This window comes from Poecile atricapillus, chromosome Z, assembly GCF_030490865.1.
Source record: "Poecile atricapillus isolate bPoeAtr1 chromosome Z, bPoeAtr1.hap1, whole genome shotgun sequence".
NCBI lineage: Eukaryota > Metazoa > Chordata > Aves > Passeriformes > Paridae > Poecile > Poecile atricapillus.
The window spans coordinates 56,580,780-56,601,113 of NC_081289.1; the positions used below are offsets into that span (position 1 = coordinate 56,580,780).

The 20,334-nt window shown below is 36.7% G+C and overlaps 1 protein-coding gene across 1 annotated transcript in view; it reads right to left on the reverse strand.

Moving 5' to 3' along the window:
• Nucleotides 1–1,178: 1,178 nt before the first annotated feature.
• Nucleotides 1,179–20,334, reverse strand: part of LOC131572583 (RNA helicase Mov10l1-like) — a 28,142-nt gene continuing 8,986 nt past the window's right edge. Inside the window, exons 8-26 of the mRNA XM_058825831.1 lie at nucleotides 19,451–19,645; nucleotides 17,296–17,410; nucleotides 15,796–15,973; nucleotides 15,097–15,167; nucleotides 14,560–14,651; nucleotides 13,801–13,859; nucleotides 13,131–13,246; nucleotides 11,996–12,026; nucleotides 10,689–10,867; nucleotides 10,019–10,165; nucleotides 9,120–9,241; nucleotides 8,202–8,301; nucleotides 7,642–7,806; nucleotides 6,064–6,237; nucleotides 5,160–5,309; nucleotides 3,415–3,522; nucleotides 2,599–2,736; nucleotides 1,747–1,838; nucleotides 1,179–1,242 (exon numbers count right to left, since the gene is read on the reverse strand). Of these exons, the coding sequence (XP_058681814.1) occupies nucleotides 1,233–1,242; nucleotides 1,747–1,838; nucleotides 2,599–2,736; nucleotides 3,415–3,522; nucleotides 5,160–5,309; nucleotides 6,064–6,237; nucleotides 7,642–7,806; nucleotides 8,202–8,301; nucleotides 9,120–9,241; nucleotides 10,019–10,165; nucleotides 10,689–10,867; nucleotides 11,996–12,026; nucleotides 13,131–13,246; nucleotides 13,801–13,859; nucleotides 14,560–14,651; nucleotides 15,097–15,167; nucleotides 15,796–15,973; nucleotides 17,296–17,410; nucleotides 19,451–19,645 (2,242 nt within the window). The 3' untranslated portion in view covers nucleotides 1,179–1,232. The remainder of the gene's footprint in view (nucleotides 1,243–1,746; nucleotides 1,839–2,598; nucleotides 2,737–3,414; nucleotides 3,523–5,159; nucleotides 5,310–6,063; nucleotides 6,238–7,641; nucleotides 7,807–8,201; nucleotides 8,302–9,119; nucleotides 9,242–10,018; nucleotides 10,166–10,688; nucleotides 10,868–11,995; nucleotides 12,027–13,130; nucleotides 13,247–13,800; nucleotides 13,860–14,559; nucleotides 14,652–15,096; nucleotides 15,168–15,795; nucleotides 15,974–17,295; nucleotides 17,411–19,450; nucleotides 19,646–20,334) is intronic.

The window sequence follows — 20,334 nt, forward strand, 5'->3', positions numbered from 1 at the left end:
TGGACCTCCCTGCTGCATTATCACCTGTGTGGCTTTATTAAAGATCTGGGAAGCCACAAAGCACCATCCAGCTCCTTCAGCCACCAGCCAAACAGCACCTTTAGGCACCCATGTGTAGATTCAATACTACTACCTTTCCTTAAGAAGAGTGCATGTAAATTGCAGTATCTGCATATTGTGCACTGCAAGGGAGAGAAGCACAGTGCACACCAGGAATGGAAGTGATACAACAAGACTGTAAGCAAGGCAAACAGAAGCTTCCTATCTTTCCCCCCTCCTTCATCTGTTTCTCTGTAGCCTATACTCCTATCTAACACACTTCTGTTTGTTACAGAAAGCCATCTTGTTGTACTGGCCATTTTTAAACACAGTGTCTAATTGTTGAGCTACTCCTGAACTACTGTGTAGCAAAACTTAATCACCAAGGAGGGGACAAGGAAAAGAGAAAAATACTGTTTAATGGGAAAGCACAGTCCCAAATTAAGCCAAGAGCAGAAACACTGCTAACCTATAATTTTGCCAAAATAAGACACAATACTTTATTCCATAGCACATTTACAGAAAGGCAAAACACAGTTTTAATTTCCTCTTTTTCTTTAACCTGCCACTTAAGGCATTGCTCTGACACACACCACAGCAGATGGCTAAACTACACTGGAAACCAAGAACACGCTGTGTGATCTCAGCTATATATACAAAGGCCTCAAAAACTGGAACTAGGGCTTTGGCTTAAGGTACTGAATATCAGTTGAACAGAGATATTTAAAGTATCATTCCAGCTCACATGGTAGATATATTACTGTAATGCCCCCACAACAATGACACACACATCTATGTCCTTGGGACAGTCCAGTTTTAGACAGTACTACATGAGTCTGAGAAAACTGAGAAGCTGAAACAATTATAGAATAAGGTAAAGTTGATGTAGGAGTCTTTCAATACTTTTCTCCTGAAGCCTGGAGGATTCAGGCATACTGCTCTTTGCAGAGGCACAATAATACACATTTTAAACAGAAAATCTAGTAAGGTGCCACTCTATTTTATACTATTAATTTCAGCTTTTTCACTTATTTAAAAAAAATAAAATCTTGTTTACAGAAACTTCTATCCATTTCAGAACATGTGCCTGTCCCTGAGGACAGAAAGTGCTTTATCTTCTCAGGACTGAGTAAGCGTTAGTTTCATAACAGATGAATATCAAACTCTTCAATGCATCTTGAATACCAAGAAAACTAGTCACACCTGTCAATAAAAGGGAGTAACATAAAGATCTTGCTTACCTTTCCATAAACAACAGTTTTCATTAAAAAAAAAAATTAGTATAATCCAGTATATAATATGCATTGAACACTGTATTTATTACATCTTATCAGGAGGGACATATTTAAATTCCGTTTCAAGCACTTTGTTTTTTAATTACAGTGAAATCACCTTAAGTACTTCTGCTGTACCCTCGACCTTATTATCATCAAATATGCCATTATCATTTGAGGATACATAAGATACCAAAGTCAACAACAGCGCTTATTTAATAATTAATGCTCAGACTCTGTTACGGGGCGGGAGAAAACAGGATTACATTACATGTCATTATGTTTACACAATGTTTACTTAGGAATGCAAAATCCAATCCCACCATGATAACACGGGTTGTTGTGCTGATCAATCTTTCAAATTACACTAGCTCTAAAAACACTGTAAACTGATCGATAACTAGCAAGGTTAAAATGAAGACCAGACACTTACTTCTGCAGGTGCTCCAGGTCAGCGGGCAGGTCACAACCTATGTAAACTCTGTTCATTAAACTGTATTCTAACAGTGCACAAAAACAGGGATCCTACAAGAGAAAATTAATATGTAACTGTAATCATGGTGTGCTGTGAAGTGAATTTTCAAACAAATTAACACAGCACATAAACGTAAGAGATTTAATAAGACCTTTTCCAGAAACAGAACTCTACAAATGGTGCAAATATTGCACAACATGCGAAGAAGGTACCTATAGCTGCTCTAAATTACATATAAGGTGTGGGGGAACTAAATTTTCATTCAGACCATTTTTGAAACACTGTTTTCCTTGTTGTTTGTGAAGCCAAGACATAAAATGAGATATTAAGACAAGCTCAACTTATTCCTGGGAAAGGACCATGCCTGAGTTCAAAAGGAGTCCTCCTCTCTGGCACTCACTGCATTAATAGGGAACAATCTCTTCCGCCACCCTCCATTTAAAAAGTGACGCAACTACATTTTGTGAAGAGCCTGACTGTGTGAGGTTGTGCAGAACATGCTTACTGGACTTGCAGGCTGCTGGAGAACTTTAGAGGAGATCAGAGCCTCCATGCTGGAGACCAAAGAGGAGCTAGAGTCTTGTATGCACAGAGCGCCATTTCCCTTGCACTTGGAAATCTACTGTGTGTGTGCCTGAACTGTCTGTTTGTATGGGAACCCATGGAGATCAGGCATTCCTAAATGCACACCGAGGACAACGTACAAGTTCCTAACATTCTGATGCTTCCTCACATCAGATTAACCACAAAGTCATTCAATTGCTGTGGCAAGTAACACATGCAATTCAAAGATACAAACCCCAAACTTACTTTCACAAGAACGTGAGGATTTCCCACAACAATCAGCAAAGCTTTTGCTCTAGTAATTGCTACATTGAATCTCTTTGGGTTACAGAGAAAGCCCAAACAGTGTTTTTCATCATCAATGATGACTTTCTGAGATCGCACCTAAAATTAATTATGGATGATTTTAGAAATAAAGTGATGAAACACAACACAACAACAGCATAACTTTAACATAGTATTTCCTTACTGCAATAATTCACTCAGTTGAAAGACAGTTCAGTGTGTACCTTCTTCAGTAGCCTCACCAGGGTGCTTTGACTTAGTATAGGAAAAACAGCCAAAGTAAGTAGTGTGCTAAACTATGACTCATTTGTTTTTCACCCATATTTCATCTGTATTTGAACCTATCTTTTAAAAGAAGAAAATTTTCATGACCAAAATAATCAGTTCTTATAAGTAAGAGTGTAGTACATACCTAGAACTACCATAAGAGAGATCCAATAGTGGATTACAAAGCTCTGGTATGATGGAGAACAGTGAAAGTAAGCACAGTACCACTGCCCCCAGGAAAAAAAAAAAGTGAGAAAATCACAGACTCTTCATCCAAGCTACAAAAGTGAAGTACTACTACCATAATTTAAACAGAAAGCAACAGATTTTTAATAATCCAGATTTTAAAGAGAAGAATAATTCTACAATCATGCACTTAATAAGCTCTGCTTTCAAATACTGTGACAAAAATATGGCTTCTAAATTTTTTTCAAGGCCTATATCAAAAATAAACACAGAGAATTAGACACATGTCAAAATTCTCAGTAAGACTGCAGTAAATTTACGTACTGTTGATAAGATGATAACCATGTATTCCCGCCCTTGAAATTCTTCTACTGTGCCAACCTTTATATCTTCCAAATCAATACTTTTGAGAAGAACTCTAATTTTTTCCACCTATTTAAAAAAAAAAAGTGTTTGAGGGAATTTAGTGTTACATTTGAGAGTGGACTGCTTTAAATCCAGAACCATACCACATATACATGTATGTACCTTAACATGGTAATGCTGAAAGGAATGACTACACTGAGCCATCACTCACTGGGTAAGATTTTAAAACAAAGTAGTAACTTTTCCTACAAGAAAGTATCACAGCTAATACACAACTCAGAAGGTGAAGGAGTGAGTACTCTACCATAGATTCAACAGAAGATAAGAGATTTTTAGTACTACAGATGTTAAAGAGAAGAATAACTCACATCCTTAAACCTCTTTTTCCAATGTGCATCATATCCAAAAACATGCATACCACAGATGCAGCAGGGCAAGCAGCTTCCCTCAGCCCTTCAAGAAGACTACAAAGATTCCACCTTTGCTTGCCATGTGCATCATGCAGACTGAAAGGCAGAGGTGAGGTATGATCTTAAGTATCCACCAAAAAAGAGAACAAGGAGTATCAGGCACTGGAATCCGGGTACATGTGGGATTGCTGTACTGCCACCTGCTAGAAATTGCTCAGAGATTATAACTGAAGTGCTCCAAAAGATTTAAGAAAAAATCCTGCCTGACTAATCTGAAGAACATGGTCAAAGAATACCTTCTAATCAGTGTTCCTGCAATACAAAGTGACTTTCTTAATGTGGATATTACTATCATATGCCTTGTAGTATAGGCAGATGAAGGACAAAAATTACAATGAATCACATAAAATCATTTTTTTATGGAGTGTAAGAAATACAGTCACACCAATAATATGAACACATATTTGAAAAAAAACAAATAGTAACTGTAAACACATGCAGGTGCATGCACCTGACCAGTTGGATCAATAAAAGCAAAGCTATAATTTGCAAGTGAGATTTCTTCACAAGGGCTTGATCTTTTTCATGTGCCTCAGTGCTTCTCCCAAGCCAAAGATACAAGGTCATGAACACTGAGATGTGAACACCAAGAAGAATTACGTGCACTGTCCAAAATCTCCTCTGCAACTAAGAGGGAATTAAGTTTATTTTTAAAATGAAAGTAAACATCAGGTACTTAACACACCTTGATATAAATACACTTAAAAATAAAGCACAGCATTTGAAGTTAATGTTGAACATTTTCTAGAGGTTTAAATAGCATTACATATTTCAAGTCTGACTACAGGACAGCTAAGAAGTCACAGCAATTGTTTCCTCTAGTCTCCTCAAGACCACAAGGTGTCACACCATCTACTTCACAATGATTAGCTTTTGTTCCAGTCTTCAGCGCAGAGAACGACAGAACCAGACTGCCGTTCCAGCTGTTGGATAATGAATTCTTGACTTGCACTCATTATTTCCAACAACTCAAAAATATGCTTGTTTCCAAACTGGTTTCCTCAATAGCTTGATTTTTAAAACTCAAAAACCAGTAGGATGCCATTATTTCTGTCTTTTAGATTTCAACTGCAGCATCATAATGATTGATAATATACCGTGTATCATGATACACAACAGTGAAATTTTAGCATATGCCCCTGTGCTTTAACAAACCACAGCCACCATATAAATACATAAGATGAGGTACAGCAACTCTTTTTCTTAAGACATCAGACCTGTTAAACATTATACCTGTTTACGATATGGTGCAATCACTCCGATATCTGTCACTGAGACTGCAGAGTATTCACTTCTAGCCAGCTGGCAACAGTACATCATTACTTGAACTGCTTCAGCTGGATTAAACCATGAAGGACTGCACCCTTCACGAGTTTCACTGCCCTGTAATGGGGGAAAAGGAAATGAGATGATGGAGATCAGGTACGGAAATGACTGTGTATTTATTAATACATTATTCTTATACCTCCTGAATGCAAAAAAAGTGATGGAATGCTATATATAATTTCTCTTCCTCTCTATACACCTTTTCTAGAGAACAAGTATCACCTCACATTTTATTTTATTTTTATACATTTATAAATATAATTGATATAACAACAGTATTTTAAGTATGCAACAAAGGAGTAAAATCTCAACTCAGAATAACATATGTTAATAAGCGGGTGTCTTGCTTTTTTCAAGGTGGAAGAGTTCTAAAGCAAGCCTCTCCAAGCAGCAGATATTATCACTTCTTATTAACTTCTTGGAAGACTAAAGAAAATTTTTTTTCCAAAGTACTACTTTTTCCCTTGTCAAATTAAACTCTAATGGTCCTTTAGTTTTAGATGCTGGTATCCACCTTAATGTAGGAAACTCTCATCAAAAGCAATCTAGAGCAGCTGATGGTAACTCCAGTCTAGTCATCTGCTATGAATTTAAACTTGTATGAAAATGTCTTCACAATGCACTTCAAGAGGCAGCTGCTCAAGTTCTTAACAAATATTTGACTTCAGTAGCTGTTTTTAAAACCAGATGGTCAAGAAGTCACATTACTTGTGAAAGGCAGTTTAACCTTTTTTCACATCCTTTCTAGACTTTATTCTAAAGAAATCAGCAAAGTGCTAGCAAGCCTATACTATATGAACATTTTACTTACCCTTATTCCATGAAAAATTAATGGAAATCCCTTCCTGGGCAATTTCCCCCAATTCAACAAAGAAGATACTACTGAAGTGTCTGCACAAACTTCCAGCTCTTTATGATAAAACAATTTAGATGGCAAGGCAAGCAATGCAGAATGAGACCTGTAGTTCTTCGTGAGTTTAGTGATCTGCAAAGACAAAACCCAAAATCCTTAACTGAAACAGGTAATTATTCATCAGACTTCTCAGAATACAGCTATTGCCTTACCATCCGCTAGCATTTAGCACTTCTAAGGCTGACAAAGAACTGTATTCAAGGCAAAACTGCAGTTGTGGTATTCTGTCAGTAAAAAGTACATCAAAGCAGTTTTTTTAAGGACCATCTCCTTGCCCTCCAAAGAGGAAATGAAGAGAACTGAATGTACATGACAGACAAATGGGTCATTCTCCAGCTTCTTGAAACATTTGATGTATAGACACATTCTCTTTTCTTAAGTGTCAGATTATTTCAATGGAGTTTCAATGGATGTAATGTCTTCTTTTGAACAAGTCTTAACAGGCAAAAAGGGAGCATCAGAACAGGTGATAGAAGCTGGCCTTAGAACATCTAAAATGTATTTGTCTTTAAATGAAAGAACAGTCTTAAGGAAGCATTCCAGAAACTAATAACCAGCTCAAAAAAAGCCAGTCCTGTAAAAAGGGTAACATAGGATATTCCAGTCAAAACATATCCTTAAATCAAATTTTCTGATCTCTCACTATGCCAGTTTCTCCTGAAGCACTATGTAAGGAACACAAAAAAAAAAAGTTTGTGCTTAAAGATTTTAGGAGGAAGTGTGACAGGCTTTTCAGGAGGCTGAACCTGACCTAAAGCCTAGGTCCAAACACCCTCACTTTCACCCTTAAATCTGCCATCAAATTTCCTCCCTTCTCTACTTCCATGGTCATCTAGTCATGTTTTGCTCTCAGTTTAATTCTTTGAAGTATGTTATCATAAGAATAAGAAGGCATCTTAGGAAGTTTAACATCAGACCTATTTTGAATTCAGACAGTAATTAAAAGCAGCTCAAATATCTGTACTTGTTTAAATACCATGCTACCTCTGCCACCTAACATAGACTTTAGGTAGTTGCCCATACAAGAATCTGGGGAAGCTGTCTTTCAAAGGAAAGCTTGATAAAGAAATAAGAACAGTTTATCTTCTTCCCTTCGTGAAACATGATGTTCGCAAAATTAAACTTCAAAGAAGAGACTCTGTTTGTCTTTTTATGTTAAAAGCAGAAATTGTACTTTTTCATCAGTGGAAAATGAAGCTATGGAAATCTGGACAACGAACATGAAAGGGAATTTTAAGCTATTATTTACAACCGTGCTTTGTGCACCATATTTGACTTATGCTACTTAAGAATAGAGGATCCCTTCAGAGAAAAGGAGGCCTCAGCATCTTTACTATTCAGACTACATATGCAAATCAATCAAGCTTTTCTAGAGAACTAATGCTCAAGCTAGACTTATCACTAAGTATCAGGGAGAAAAACAGCGGTAAGAAACCACAACTTCTTTTTTGACTGAGCTGAAAAAGTTTAACTCACCAACAAGGGATTGTATGCTCCACAGGCACCAAAAGCATCCTCATCTCTCAGATATAGCTCTCTTGATGACAGTCTTTCTAGCAAGGACATACTTAATCCAAAAGTCTGTGCAAGTTTAGATTTTATTTGGGGCCCTAACTGCTTTGGATCTCCAACGAGAATTATCTGTATACAAAATTTAAAAACATCCATCTTAGAGTAAAACAATTGTTATTGTAGCTTCATTTTATAATGACATACGCATTTCAGAATTCAGAGATCAATTCATATCAAGTATTCTGCTTTCCTTCAAACATTTGTTTGCAAAGAACAGAAGTATGTTGTTGTCTCCAACAGAACATAGCTTTTGATATCTCCCACACACTGACCCTGTCTTATCAACACAGACGTGTTCTAGATGTAAAGAAACTTGTTTAAGTGTTGAAAATTAATGTGAATGAAAAATCTCTATTACAAAACTCATTATCAAAAAATGACTTCTTGCATTCTACACAACCCAAAAGATATGAAAAGAATAAACAAGCTTTTTCCTTTCCAGTAAATGATGTTAAGAGAACTACCTGTCCATCAGCTTCTGAAATCAACCCAATAGGAATCAGACTCTCTGGTTCACTTGCTTGACCTGCCTCATCCAGAATCACATGAGTGAAGTGTCCAAGTCTGTAATTAAATAACATTAATCTGAAACAGGGCTGTTTTCAGGTTAGTTCATTCTGCCACCATGTGGTTGACCTCAGCTATTCTGTAAATATCCTTGTCAGGTGTGCCAGGCAATCCCATAGACACAGAACAAAGATCGGTATTTCCAGAAGGAAATATAGAAAAAACAACCCCTAACTTTAATTTTTCATCTTTGATTTCACTTACATAGTCTGATATACACAACCTTTAATTAAACCATTGTTTGTACCAACGTGAAGATACTTAGAAAAGCTTCCCTTATTCTCAGTTTCCTGAAGATACTGTAGCAAGATACTGTAGCAAGATACTGTAGATAGTGTAGCAAAGACAATCCCCAAGCTTTGTTTCTGCCAAACAACTCAAGATAGTAAGGCTTTAGAATGTCCCTTTCCGAAGGTAAAATCCAAGTCAGAGACAACCTTGGTTAATAGCACTTGATATGACAGTTGTTTACAGTTAGTAAAAGTGACTTGATAAAAGCCAAATACATTATAGTTTTTAGTGTGGCAATAATTTTAAGTCAAAGTAATTGTCAAGAGCAATGTAATTACCACTGGTGGCAGAGGAGAAGTTTCTATTTCAAAAATCTTATACACTATTCAAGATAATTCTTAAACTTACCACGGAGGAAGTTTCTGCTTAAACATTACGTAGAACCAAGTGCTTTGCTCTCTTACTCAATACAGGTGCATGAAGTAAACCATTAAAAACAGCCCAAGTTACAGTTCAGTCTTTAAAAGCTCTGGGGTTTGTGTCATCCAGCCACTTCAGTGATACTACTGTCTATGGTACTATACCGGGTATCTGCTTGATAAAACAATCCTGCACTGCTGCATGTTGTAACTACAATCCTGGACCACAATGCCTTCTGAATATCGTCACCATCTTTGCAGTAAGGTTTCACCATGTCATCAATTAGCTGCAGAAACAAAAAGGTAATACAGAATTCCAACCTAAAACAGAACTTTCAAATTTGAATAGAAAAGCTCTCTGGAAACTATTTTAAAAACTGAGCAAAACACATAGCTTTAGACCCATTCATACACAAAAATGAATGAATTAATTAAGCAAAGTAGTATATATGCAAGACATTTGTTTTTTATTCTAAGGACCAAAATGGAGTGTTTGGATATTTTATGCACTCATCTATATATACACACACATATATATGATGATATGTATGTATATAATCTATATGTACACACACACATGTGTATGTGTGCAGATACCTATATACACACACATACACAAATGTGTCTCTCTATATACATACATATAAATATATATACATATGTATAAATATATATGAATATATGCAATGAACACACAAGGTGTGTGTCCTGCATAGAGATGACAATCCTACTTGCTTACTTTCCATGTAAGTAATCTTAACCTGGACTGATAACAAAAACCACAAATGAAATCAAAAATCCCCACCAATGCCTACTTGCTGTTTGTAGAGTTAACCACAGCAAGAAAAAGGTGAAGACCCTATAATCATACAATCAAATTAAGGCTTACAATCAACATTTTGCAGTTAATCATCTGGAAAAGCTGAAGCAATGTAATACTCTGGATCCTAAGCAAACCTAGGCAGGCTCATAGCCGCTGAGAGTTAAAACTGTAACTGAATCAGTATTTTAAGGTAAAAATATTAAAATGGAAACCTTAAGTGGCAGGTAATTGTAATATTTACCTCTGCTGACCTGAAGGCAGCATTAACTCGGACCATAGTTCCTGGTTTTAAGAGATTGCTTTGATGCAGCCTCAAGCAAATCAGATCTGTTGCAGCGTTTGACGGTGCGCATACCAAAATCCGACTGTCTGGGAGACTAAAATGTATCTACATTAAAGAAGACAGATATTAAATAAAGAGGTTATTTAAGCAGCAATAGTGCAAACATTCCCATTTTATTTCACTGAAAACAGAACCTGGGAGAGTTCTGCATGTGTGATATCCATCCATGCTTTTGCAGTTCAGTAACACTCCTGCTGACGGTCATGACTAAATACTCTCAAACTGAGTGTACCCACAACAGAACTAATTAAAGGTTATCATATTAATGTATACCTGTGCTTCATGAATACATTATGCACTACTGGAATCACAAGGCAGAAACTGTTCACTGAAGTTTTAAAGACAAAAAGGCTTGAAAATAAGCCATTCAGAATTTAAATCTGGGTTAATCATAGGTTAAATCCCTATGAAGACGGATTTTCTTCCTTTTTCAGAGCTATAGAAAATGATTTAAAAAGGAGTATTTTGAAAACTCCTTTGGAAAAAAATATGATGGTACTTACAGAAATACTATAAATGTTCCAGCATGGAAAAGGCTAGAGATGACTGATTTGTCATTTACCACTACCTGTAAAATAGCTTCAATTACTGTTACTGTTTTTCCAGTTCCTGGTGGTCCAAAGAGAAGATAAGGTGTTGGGCGACATTCACCACTCAGTATCCTTTTCACTGCCAGTTTCTGTTGCACATTCAGCACAGGATTGAAAAATTCACCATCTCTCTGTTTATGTGCCACAGTTTCACCAGCTATAATCAAGACAAGTGTATCTCAGAACTTCACATACAGATTTTTAACATGTAGATTAAACCAATTCCAACTCACGATATTCTTCTGTTTATTACCTTTTGTGGTAATAACCAACAAATTTCTCAAAAATTCAGTTTTCACTGAATACCAAGTAGAAAATAAGACATTAATATTTCCAAAGTGTACCAGCTCTTTACTGGAAGGCAGAAAAGGACCATAATTACATAACCAAACAATCCATAAAAATTCTACTCAGTAATTTTAGAACCAAACTCACTTTCTTGTCTTTGAACAGCAAAGACAAGAACAAGCAAAACTTGAGAAACTTCCAGTAACTGGCACTTCAGGAATGGTACCAATACTACATGATCAGTACTCTACAGCTACAACTGCAGGATTTTTTTTCTTAATCCTGTCTGAATTAGTCTAGCTTTAACTTTCCAAAGCATAACCTTATTAACCCTTGGACAGGAGTGCATTCTAGGTAATTAATCAGTAATTCTTTAACATACTTTTAATAAAAAAATGACATGATCACTCTCCTCTTAGGCATTTCACTACAACGATATTTCAAGTCACACTTTCAAAAAAAACCCCCATAGGAATAATCTGGGATACTTGAAGTTTTAGCATCTTTAGCAAAACTTTCCCAAAGATGAGGCAGCATCCCAGTAACAAATTGAACACTCTCAATATGATCAAAAAATTTTGAGTAAGTGACTGGGAAAAAGCTATTTATTCATTACAAAATATATCATCAGATGCTTGCTCCCCCTTCCTCCAAAGTGTTCAAAGCCAGCCTGGATGGAACTCTGAGCAACCTGGTCTAGTAAAAGGTGTTCCTAACTGTGGCAGAGGGGTTGGAACAAGATGATCTGTAAGGTCCCTTCCAACCCAAACCATTCTAGACTGTGAATTAGAGATGTTTAAGTAATGCACCAAAAGCCTCCATAGAAATTTCCAGCTAGGAGTTCTAGAATTTGCCTTTAGAGAACAGACACAAGGACATCTTAAAGATATCTTACTCAGCCTTGATTTACTTATGTGACACTTATTATTTAAGCACAGTTGGCTTGTTTGCAGTTACTCTCACCACATTTGTTACATACATACATACGATGTCATACCTTTTGTATGTTTGTTCTGCTTTTTTTTGACCTGAAAAGAGCAAGTGAAGATAAATGCATTTATAACCTTAAGAAGACAGGCAACTATCTTCCCTAATACTTTTGAAGTTGCTAAGTTTTATTTTTTTCCCATTAAGTAGAATATCTACCGTTAAGACAGAAAGGTAAGAGTAATAGAAGGTGGTGCCAAGGAATTTCCATGTTAAGTTTAAGATTTCTAATAGTTTGGCTCTGTTAACATTAAACATTTATTTCACAAATACTCTGTAGGCTCAGATGAGGATTTTTAAGCCATAACTACACAATTGGTTTGCTTCCACAAAAGCAGTCACAACGTTCCAGACCACTACGAAAGATACATGTCCTTGGTGGACATGTCCCTTCAGATTGTAGCATGGGAGAAAACTGCTTGTAGGGAATGTGGTGTTGGCAAGGTTCTGGACATCATGCCTCAATCATCTTAAAAATACTGATTTCAAACCAGATTGATTGATTACTCCTTGTTGTAAAGCACAAATTGCAGGTGAAATAATTAGGGAATTAGGAAAAAATCTTGAGTGTAAAGGAGGTGAAGCACAGGTTATACAGATGCTGTGAAAACTCTAAACAAAAATAAGGAAATGCTGCCACACGCCCTCAAGCTGACTTGATTTAGTGTTGGTGACAGTCCTGCTTCAAAAAGGAAAGAGAATTAGGCAGCCTCCAAAAGTCCTTTCTAAGAAAGATTTCTACATTTTATTAATAAAATATAAGTGGCAGTTAAGCCTGGGTAAATCTACTCAGAACAGGATGATTATCTTCTATTAAAAAATTATTTCCTGGCACATTGACTGGACTTAAGTATCTACTCAACAGTAGCTATAAAAACTAGTCTAAGGCAAATTTGACAATTCCCATCACAATCACACACTTTTTAAATAAGCACTTTCCATTTTGTTAGCTTTATGGTATCAGTTATCATAAAATGCCTCATCTCCAGGCAACAAACGAAAACTGTCATCAGAATGCAGCAGAATACAACTTTGATTCTTTGATACTTCATTATGCAATTCCTTTCCAGCAATAGGTGTACAGCAAGTATCTGGTGCCAATCTGAATAAAGGAACATTTTAAGGAACATTTACAGATTAGATACCTTACTTTCCTGCTGTGAAGATTGTTTAAGGCCATCATCAACAGCAAAATGCTCTGTAGCATTCGGCGTCTTGATAACTTGTGGTGATTGTAACATAAGCCTTTCCGGAAATAACACTTAAAATTTAGCAGAGGAAAAGAAAGTAGAGAAATTTCAAAGTCACACGAACACGTTGCATGTTTCACTGATTAATGTTACTGTTGAAACATCAGCTTAATCTGAGCTGCCAAAATTGGTTTATCAGAACTAAGGTGGTAAAGATGTGAAGTTCATATGCATCATTCAATTCAACCACAGAACAGGGAATCGGTATTTTAAAATAAATTCTGAGGTAACACAAAATATGGCCATTTCACTAGCTATTATTATAGCAGTATGTATGATTTCTATATTTCTTGTTGGCTCTAACAGTTCACAAAGTTTGCTTCCAGTCCTCCTGCCTGTGATGGCCAACAGATGAAATAATTTTGATAAAACCTTCTCTACATTCAGCAATGCTTTTTTCTTCTTAAAAACCAAACCAAAAAGTCCCTAACAACACACAAAATCTCCTGTAAGAACAAATTAAAATGCATTCTTCTCAGTATGCCCCAATGTAAAAGCAATAAAACCCACAAGACCCTGGACAAAGAAACTCCTCTAGACAGCTTAATAGTCAAATAAAATATACCTTTTTCACCCAGGTAGACAGCTTGCTGAATGGCCAACTGGCATCGCCTGCTAGGAATCCTGGAACAAATACAGATTTGTAGATTAAAGTAAAAGCTTAAGTTGCCATGTACTATGACAGCACACACCTATGAAGTATCTGGTACTTTTTACTGTGCATAAAAAATAAGTCTTATATAAAAAAAAGTATTTTTAAAAAAAAGCGTCTATTGAGAAATATGCTGCAGAAGTATAAACAGCTTTGCTATGAATAATATTGACAAAGATGGCCTGCTGTTGACCACTTTCAAGGAACTTCTTTGCAAGGCTGAATTTACAGAGATCACATAACTCCAAACAGGTAAGAACATCCCATGAATAAAACAAAAATATAAAAGAATGGAAGATTATCAACAGCTATTTTTACTTCCTGCATAGTCTTGCAGTATTAATAAATTTTTTTCTTAAAAAAACCCCTCAAAAACCTAAAAAAATGCCCCCAAACACCCCACCTCATTCCCCCTCATTTTACTGTCTGACATCGGTGTGGCTACCTAGAAATGATTAAGGTAATAACTCTTTGAACACTTGTACAGTTACAGTCCTTTAACCATGAATATAGTGGCAAAGGTGTGTTGAGGAAAAGAAATGAAAAAATTGGCAAGATCTTAATTATCTCCTTGTCTGTGTCCACCAAAAGAAACAGTTGATGGTCATATTTTAGAAGTCACTTTACTAGAGGAATCATTAAATGCAGCTTTCTTGAAGCTTATAAAAACACCTGCAATGAACAAATTCCACATCCATGGGTTCCAAGTTGTAAGCCCGTTCAAAGTCTGCATTAACCTTAAGAGTAACATCTTCTTCACATATCTGTTACAAAGATAAAAAAAGTCAGGATACTGATAAAGATTTAGTACCTTAAACATAATATAAACAAACAAACAAATAATAAATATAAATAAAATAAAATAAAGAGACACCTCTGAAAGCACTGAATCCCCCAGCAACTCTAAGCAGTATATATATGTATTGATCTACTATCAACATATTGCCTATCTACAGTATGTTAAAAGTGCTTTCAGAACAGGTAAAAATTATAATCTTAAAAGAATAGGGAAAGCAGACTCTTTAAAAATACAATAAAAATACAAAATTATTCAAAAAATATATTTATATATAATATATATTTATTTTATAAAATATACCTATCTTCTCAGAAGTCAGGTTAAACTAGTCTGTAATTCCATAAATTGCAAGCTTCCCGTAAAAAACGTGTGGACCATGGTATTTTCAAGAAAAGAGACACTTTGCTTACCTCAGCAACATAGGCAATGTACTCTATTATATGCTCTGAGTAGATCTGACTTTTCAATATCACCTTATCACCTAATTGTAAACAAAATTAAAAGGCAAAATACTGTTACAAGGAATAGCAACATTTTCACTACAGCATGTAATTTCTTATTTTGCATGTTTAAACTAGGAATTTGCAAGAGGCTACCTTCAGCAAGGTTGCTGTATCCATCAGTACTGTTTTGAAATGCCCTATGCAGTTGTATGTTACATTTTAAAAGGCATCTAGTATTGATGCCATCAGACAACACCTCTTGGAAACACTATATTGTACATGATATTACTTGAAATTCTGAATTTAATTTTAGCTACTTTCCCAGCTTTGCTACACCTATTGCTTTTTAAGCTATTAATACATTGCACAGTTCACTTTTACTGAAAGCCCCACTGATTATTGTAAAAGGAAAATCCTTAAGTATTGAAATATGTGTAAGAACAGACATATGCAATGCTGCTTCAGACAGCAGCCGCTGTAAGACTGAAGCACTAACATAGTGTCCTTGTGTCCCCTGTCCCTAGTCCCTGTCTAGTAGCCTAAATTAGTAACTTTGTGCTCAAATATCTGAAAGACTTCCCTAAACAAATGAATAAAAACCAGTTTGCATTGTAGTGAAAATATAGATCAACATGCCATTTGACTTTATCTCACATTCATTTCTACCTGGAACCAGGCGAGGTCTGCCCTCTTCTACTCCTGGCACTTCCAGCACTAACAGGTCCCCATTCCTTTTTAAAGTAACCCCACTCATGTAGTAATCTTTTAAGTCCATTTCTGCTTGGATCTCTTCAAGCCATAAAAGAGTAGAAAAGTTTGCCTTATAATTATCTAGATTAAGACGCTGAAAAAGAAAACAGTACACATTATTGTCATACTAAGATATGGAACCAACTATTGCTAATATTAAACAAAACACTTCTTAAGACAGACTGCACAGCAACTAGGTTGCCAAATAAGATACTTAAATACATGCATCCATACACTAGGTAATATTTTAAATCTCCTTAATAGCCAAAGCAGGATTAGTATAGTCCTTGGAGCTCAAATACAATAGCCCCTCAGCTAAAGAATTAACCAAGTCTCCCCTTATTGCAGTGGCAGTGTCACCGTCTGAATTCAGGGACCATCTACAAACTGAGTTCTATGCTCAGTTTATGCCTGAAAAGCATAAAATCTAAATACAGACAGCTGGAAAGAGAATCATGTCAGTCTCAGTCCCGGCTGATGATTATATATGATAGCATACAGCTTATGGCAGGCTGAAAGAACCCGAATTTTCTCCCTCAGAGCTTAATGAATCTTACTGCAAAGGTATTCTCCAACAGCACCAAGTTCTATCTAAGGTTAGGGTTGAAGTGTGGTTAAAAAAAAGTAACCATTAATGGCAGGCTTTCAATGTAAAATTATTATATACACTACAGTGCTTTATCTTCTTTTTGAGAGAGGATCTCTAACCTACTAGCTTAATGGTGTGATTTCAAGTTTAATGTGAGCTGTTTAGTATGGAGACTATATAGCCTTTTACATTTTAAAAAAGTGTCAGCCCCAGTTAAATACAATTTACCAAAATAAAGTGAGTTGCAGCAATGTTCTACCAGAAATCAGAGCAAAGTTTTGAAGAGGGATTCATTTTAATTGTCTTAAGACATCAAACTTTTTTGAAGGTGTTTTATACGTACTCTGAACCCGCTATACTTTTGGGAAGAATTTGAACAAGCTATAGTGAATTAAATCTGAAGATGCTTAAGAAAACTATTTTGAAAACCCAGAAAAGATTCCTCTGTTATTGCAATAATTTAAGAGATTGTGATATTCTATGAAATAACAACTTTTCTGACACCTCAAAAAACCCTTTCCAGTGATGCCTAAAAAGTGAGAATACAGAGAAGTCTTTGTTCAGCTTCTGTGATGCCTCCCCAGTATACTTCTAGTCTCTTTTCAGATTTTCCCATTTATGTTTTTGTGGTTTTATAAGTTTGGAATCTGTAACATACTGCAACTCATGGAAGTTATGGAATCCAGACTGAAGTTTAAGTCTACCTGACAAGTGTTATGTCATCTTGTCTTACACTAAGGACTACACATTCTTCCTAAGCTAAGGGTGCTTGAACAAAAACATGGTTATCAGAAAATATTTTTCATATAAAACCTACACTTACATACCTCTGCTAGGAGGGGCTGAAAGGTCAGTATGTCTAACTGCTGTTCAACACATTTTCTTAATTCATCCGGTATGGTATAATGCGGGAGAAAGTTTGAACACCACCGTCTCTTATTTCTAAAATGAAAATGTGTGACGTATCATTTTGCTTGCTTTAGTAATGTATATGAAAAACAGCTAATTAACATGTCAGATCACCAAGACTATAAATCCAAAACACATACACACACACAGAGGGACAGACTAATGACTCCCTCAAAGGGACAAGTGAGGAGTTTGTTATACTGGGAAGAAAGGTAAGAGACCCTCTACAAAGATGCTCCTTGACTCTGTAGAGAAAAAATTCATGTGGCCAAAGCTCTATTGAAGATGAAGCTGTCCAATACTGTGGGGGACAACAAAAAGGTTTTAAAAATATGCCAATAGCAAAAAGCACTGCAGAAACAACATTGGTCCATTACAGGATGAAGATGATCACCTTACACACAGGGACATAGACAAGGCAGAGACGTCTAATGCTTTCTTTGCTTCTGTCTTCAACACTGATGAAGAGCTAAGGGAGTGCCAGTGCCCTTAGCTAGAGAGTCATGACTGAGAATGATGAACTCCAAGTTGAACCTGAACTTCTGCAGGACTTTTTGCTCCTCCTAGATCGCTGTAAGTCTATGGAACCTAATGGTATTCATCTGAGTACTCAAAGAGCTGGCTGATGTCATCACAAGACAGTAAAGTTTTTGATACTGTCACTCTGACAGTATCATTTGTCCCTCAGGACAAAATATCCAGCCCACAGCTGGATAAATACATCATGCAATAGGTGAGCAACTGGGTTAGAGTGGAGGGGGTGACATCTGACTGGTGGCCTGTCCCTAGCAGGGTTTCGCAGGGCTCCATCTTAGGGCTAGTTTTCTTCAACATCTCAAATGACTGGATGCAGGATTTGAAGGTGTCTGCCGATGGTACTAAATTGGGAGGAGCTGATGACTCCCTTAAATGCAGAGAGGTACTGAAGAGAGACCTATGCAAATCAGAAAGATAGACAACCACCAACTGTATGACACTGGACAAAGACAAGTGCCAGATTCTGTACCTGGTCCACCTAGACATATAGCAAGACTGGGAGACAAGACACTGAAAAGCAGCACTGCAGAAAAGGAGCTGGGGGTCCTGGTGGATGGCAAGTTGAAAATGAGTTAGCAGTAACCTGGCAGCCAGGAGGGCCAACTGTATCCTAGGGCACATCAGGCATGGCATTGCCAGCTGGGCAAGGGAGGGAGAGGATCCTCCTGCCATAAGGATGGTGAATGGCATGGAGGGGAAGTCATATGAGGAACTGCTGAGCTCACTTGTTCTTTTCAACTTGGAGGAGACTGAGGGAAGACCTCACTGCAGTCACAGGACCTCGGGGAATGGCATGAAGCCGTGTCAGGAGAGCCTTAAGTTGGGCATTAAGAATGATTCCTCACCTAGAGTGTGGCAGAGCACTGGAGCAGGGGAGTGGTCACAGCCCCAAGCCTGACAGAGTCCAGTAAGTGTTTGGACAAAGCTCTCAGGCATATGGTACATTTCTTGGGGTGATTCCTGGTGCAGGGCTAGGAGCTGGATTTGATGATCCTTATGGGTTCCTTCCAACTCTGGCTATTCTGTAGTAAGTGTTCTACAGATTATTTGAAAACACTGTTTTTGCTTTTGCAGCTTAGGTATATTTCTATAACTAAGTAAATACTGTAAGTAAAATGGAAGCTCATTTGCAAAACAAAATGAATGAAATGAATGAAAGATGGGAGACATTAGTCAAATAGTTGTGTAAAGAATTAAGATTATCTCAGAAATTATTTTCAGTTTCCTGTCTTTTTTCTTAATAACACAATTGTTCCTAAGTAGATAACTAAGGAACAGTGTTTTATCTTATTACCACACTACACATTAGTCTGTTGCGAATTGAAGAATCAAACAGAAAAAGCAATCAAGTGCTTAATTACTGAAACAAGCTCTTCTATCAGCAATGTCCTCAATCATCTTGTTTACAACATATATATCTATATATATATATTCTCCTAGTTTCACATTTTCCTTCTCAGCATTACACAACAGATAGAGCAATACCAAATAGAGCAATGTTAGGTAAGTATTATTTCATGCTCTAAGTGACAGTACCTTTTGTATGTAGGACCAGCTACTGTTGTCTTCCTCGGCTGAGAATCTGGAACAATTTTAGGCTTCCTTGAAGAATAAGGTTTTACAGGTGCTATAAGTAATTCTTCTTCATTTGTTACAGTGGCTTCAATATAGCGGCCAACAGTAAAATCAGGAAAGCCAAGCAACAAGAGCTCTTTACTGTGTCCATGAATCCTTCAAGCAAACAGAAGTTATCTTCTTAAAACCAACATGTTTCACACTTCATTTTCCCCAGCCAAGAGATAGATTCTCTTTTTCAGTTTTCAGATTTGTTACATATGAGAACTGCTAATTTAGGGTAATTCCTCACAGTCCCTACCTCCAGTTCAATACAGGTTTCATAAATTTAAAAAACCCACCTACTCACCCAAGAAACCCCAACCCAAAACCACAGCAAAAATCTCAACCCCACAATTTCATCAAAACCTTGGGTAAAATGCAAAATCTCTCCACTCAACACATCAGGGTACAGAAATAATGCTTCTGTTACAAGGAACATCTGGGAATTACTGCTAGTGCAAAAGAAGAGCCAAACAGCCCCAGCAGAGGAACCTGAAGCAAATTTCTTCACTGTTTGCAGTAACAGCTTTGCAGCACCTTGCAAAAGGCTACTCAGAACTGAACCCTAACTGTAAACTCACGAATTGGAGAAAGCAGGAAAAATCCTTTAATTCTGGAAAACATATTTTTTATGTGCAAGTGTTGCTTGGGGAGTGATAGATGGGGAAAAAAACAGGAGGGAAAGGTTACTTCAGATTGGTTTCTAAGAAACTTAAGCACTACTAGAGTGTAGCTCTCTAACTACATGGTCCAACACTGCTACCATGTGTCTGAAACAAATGCATTCAAGAAGAACTCCAGCT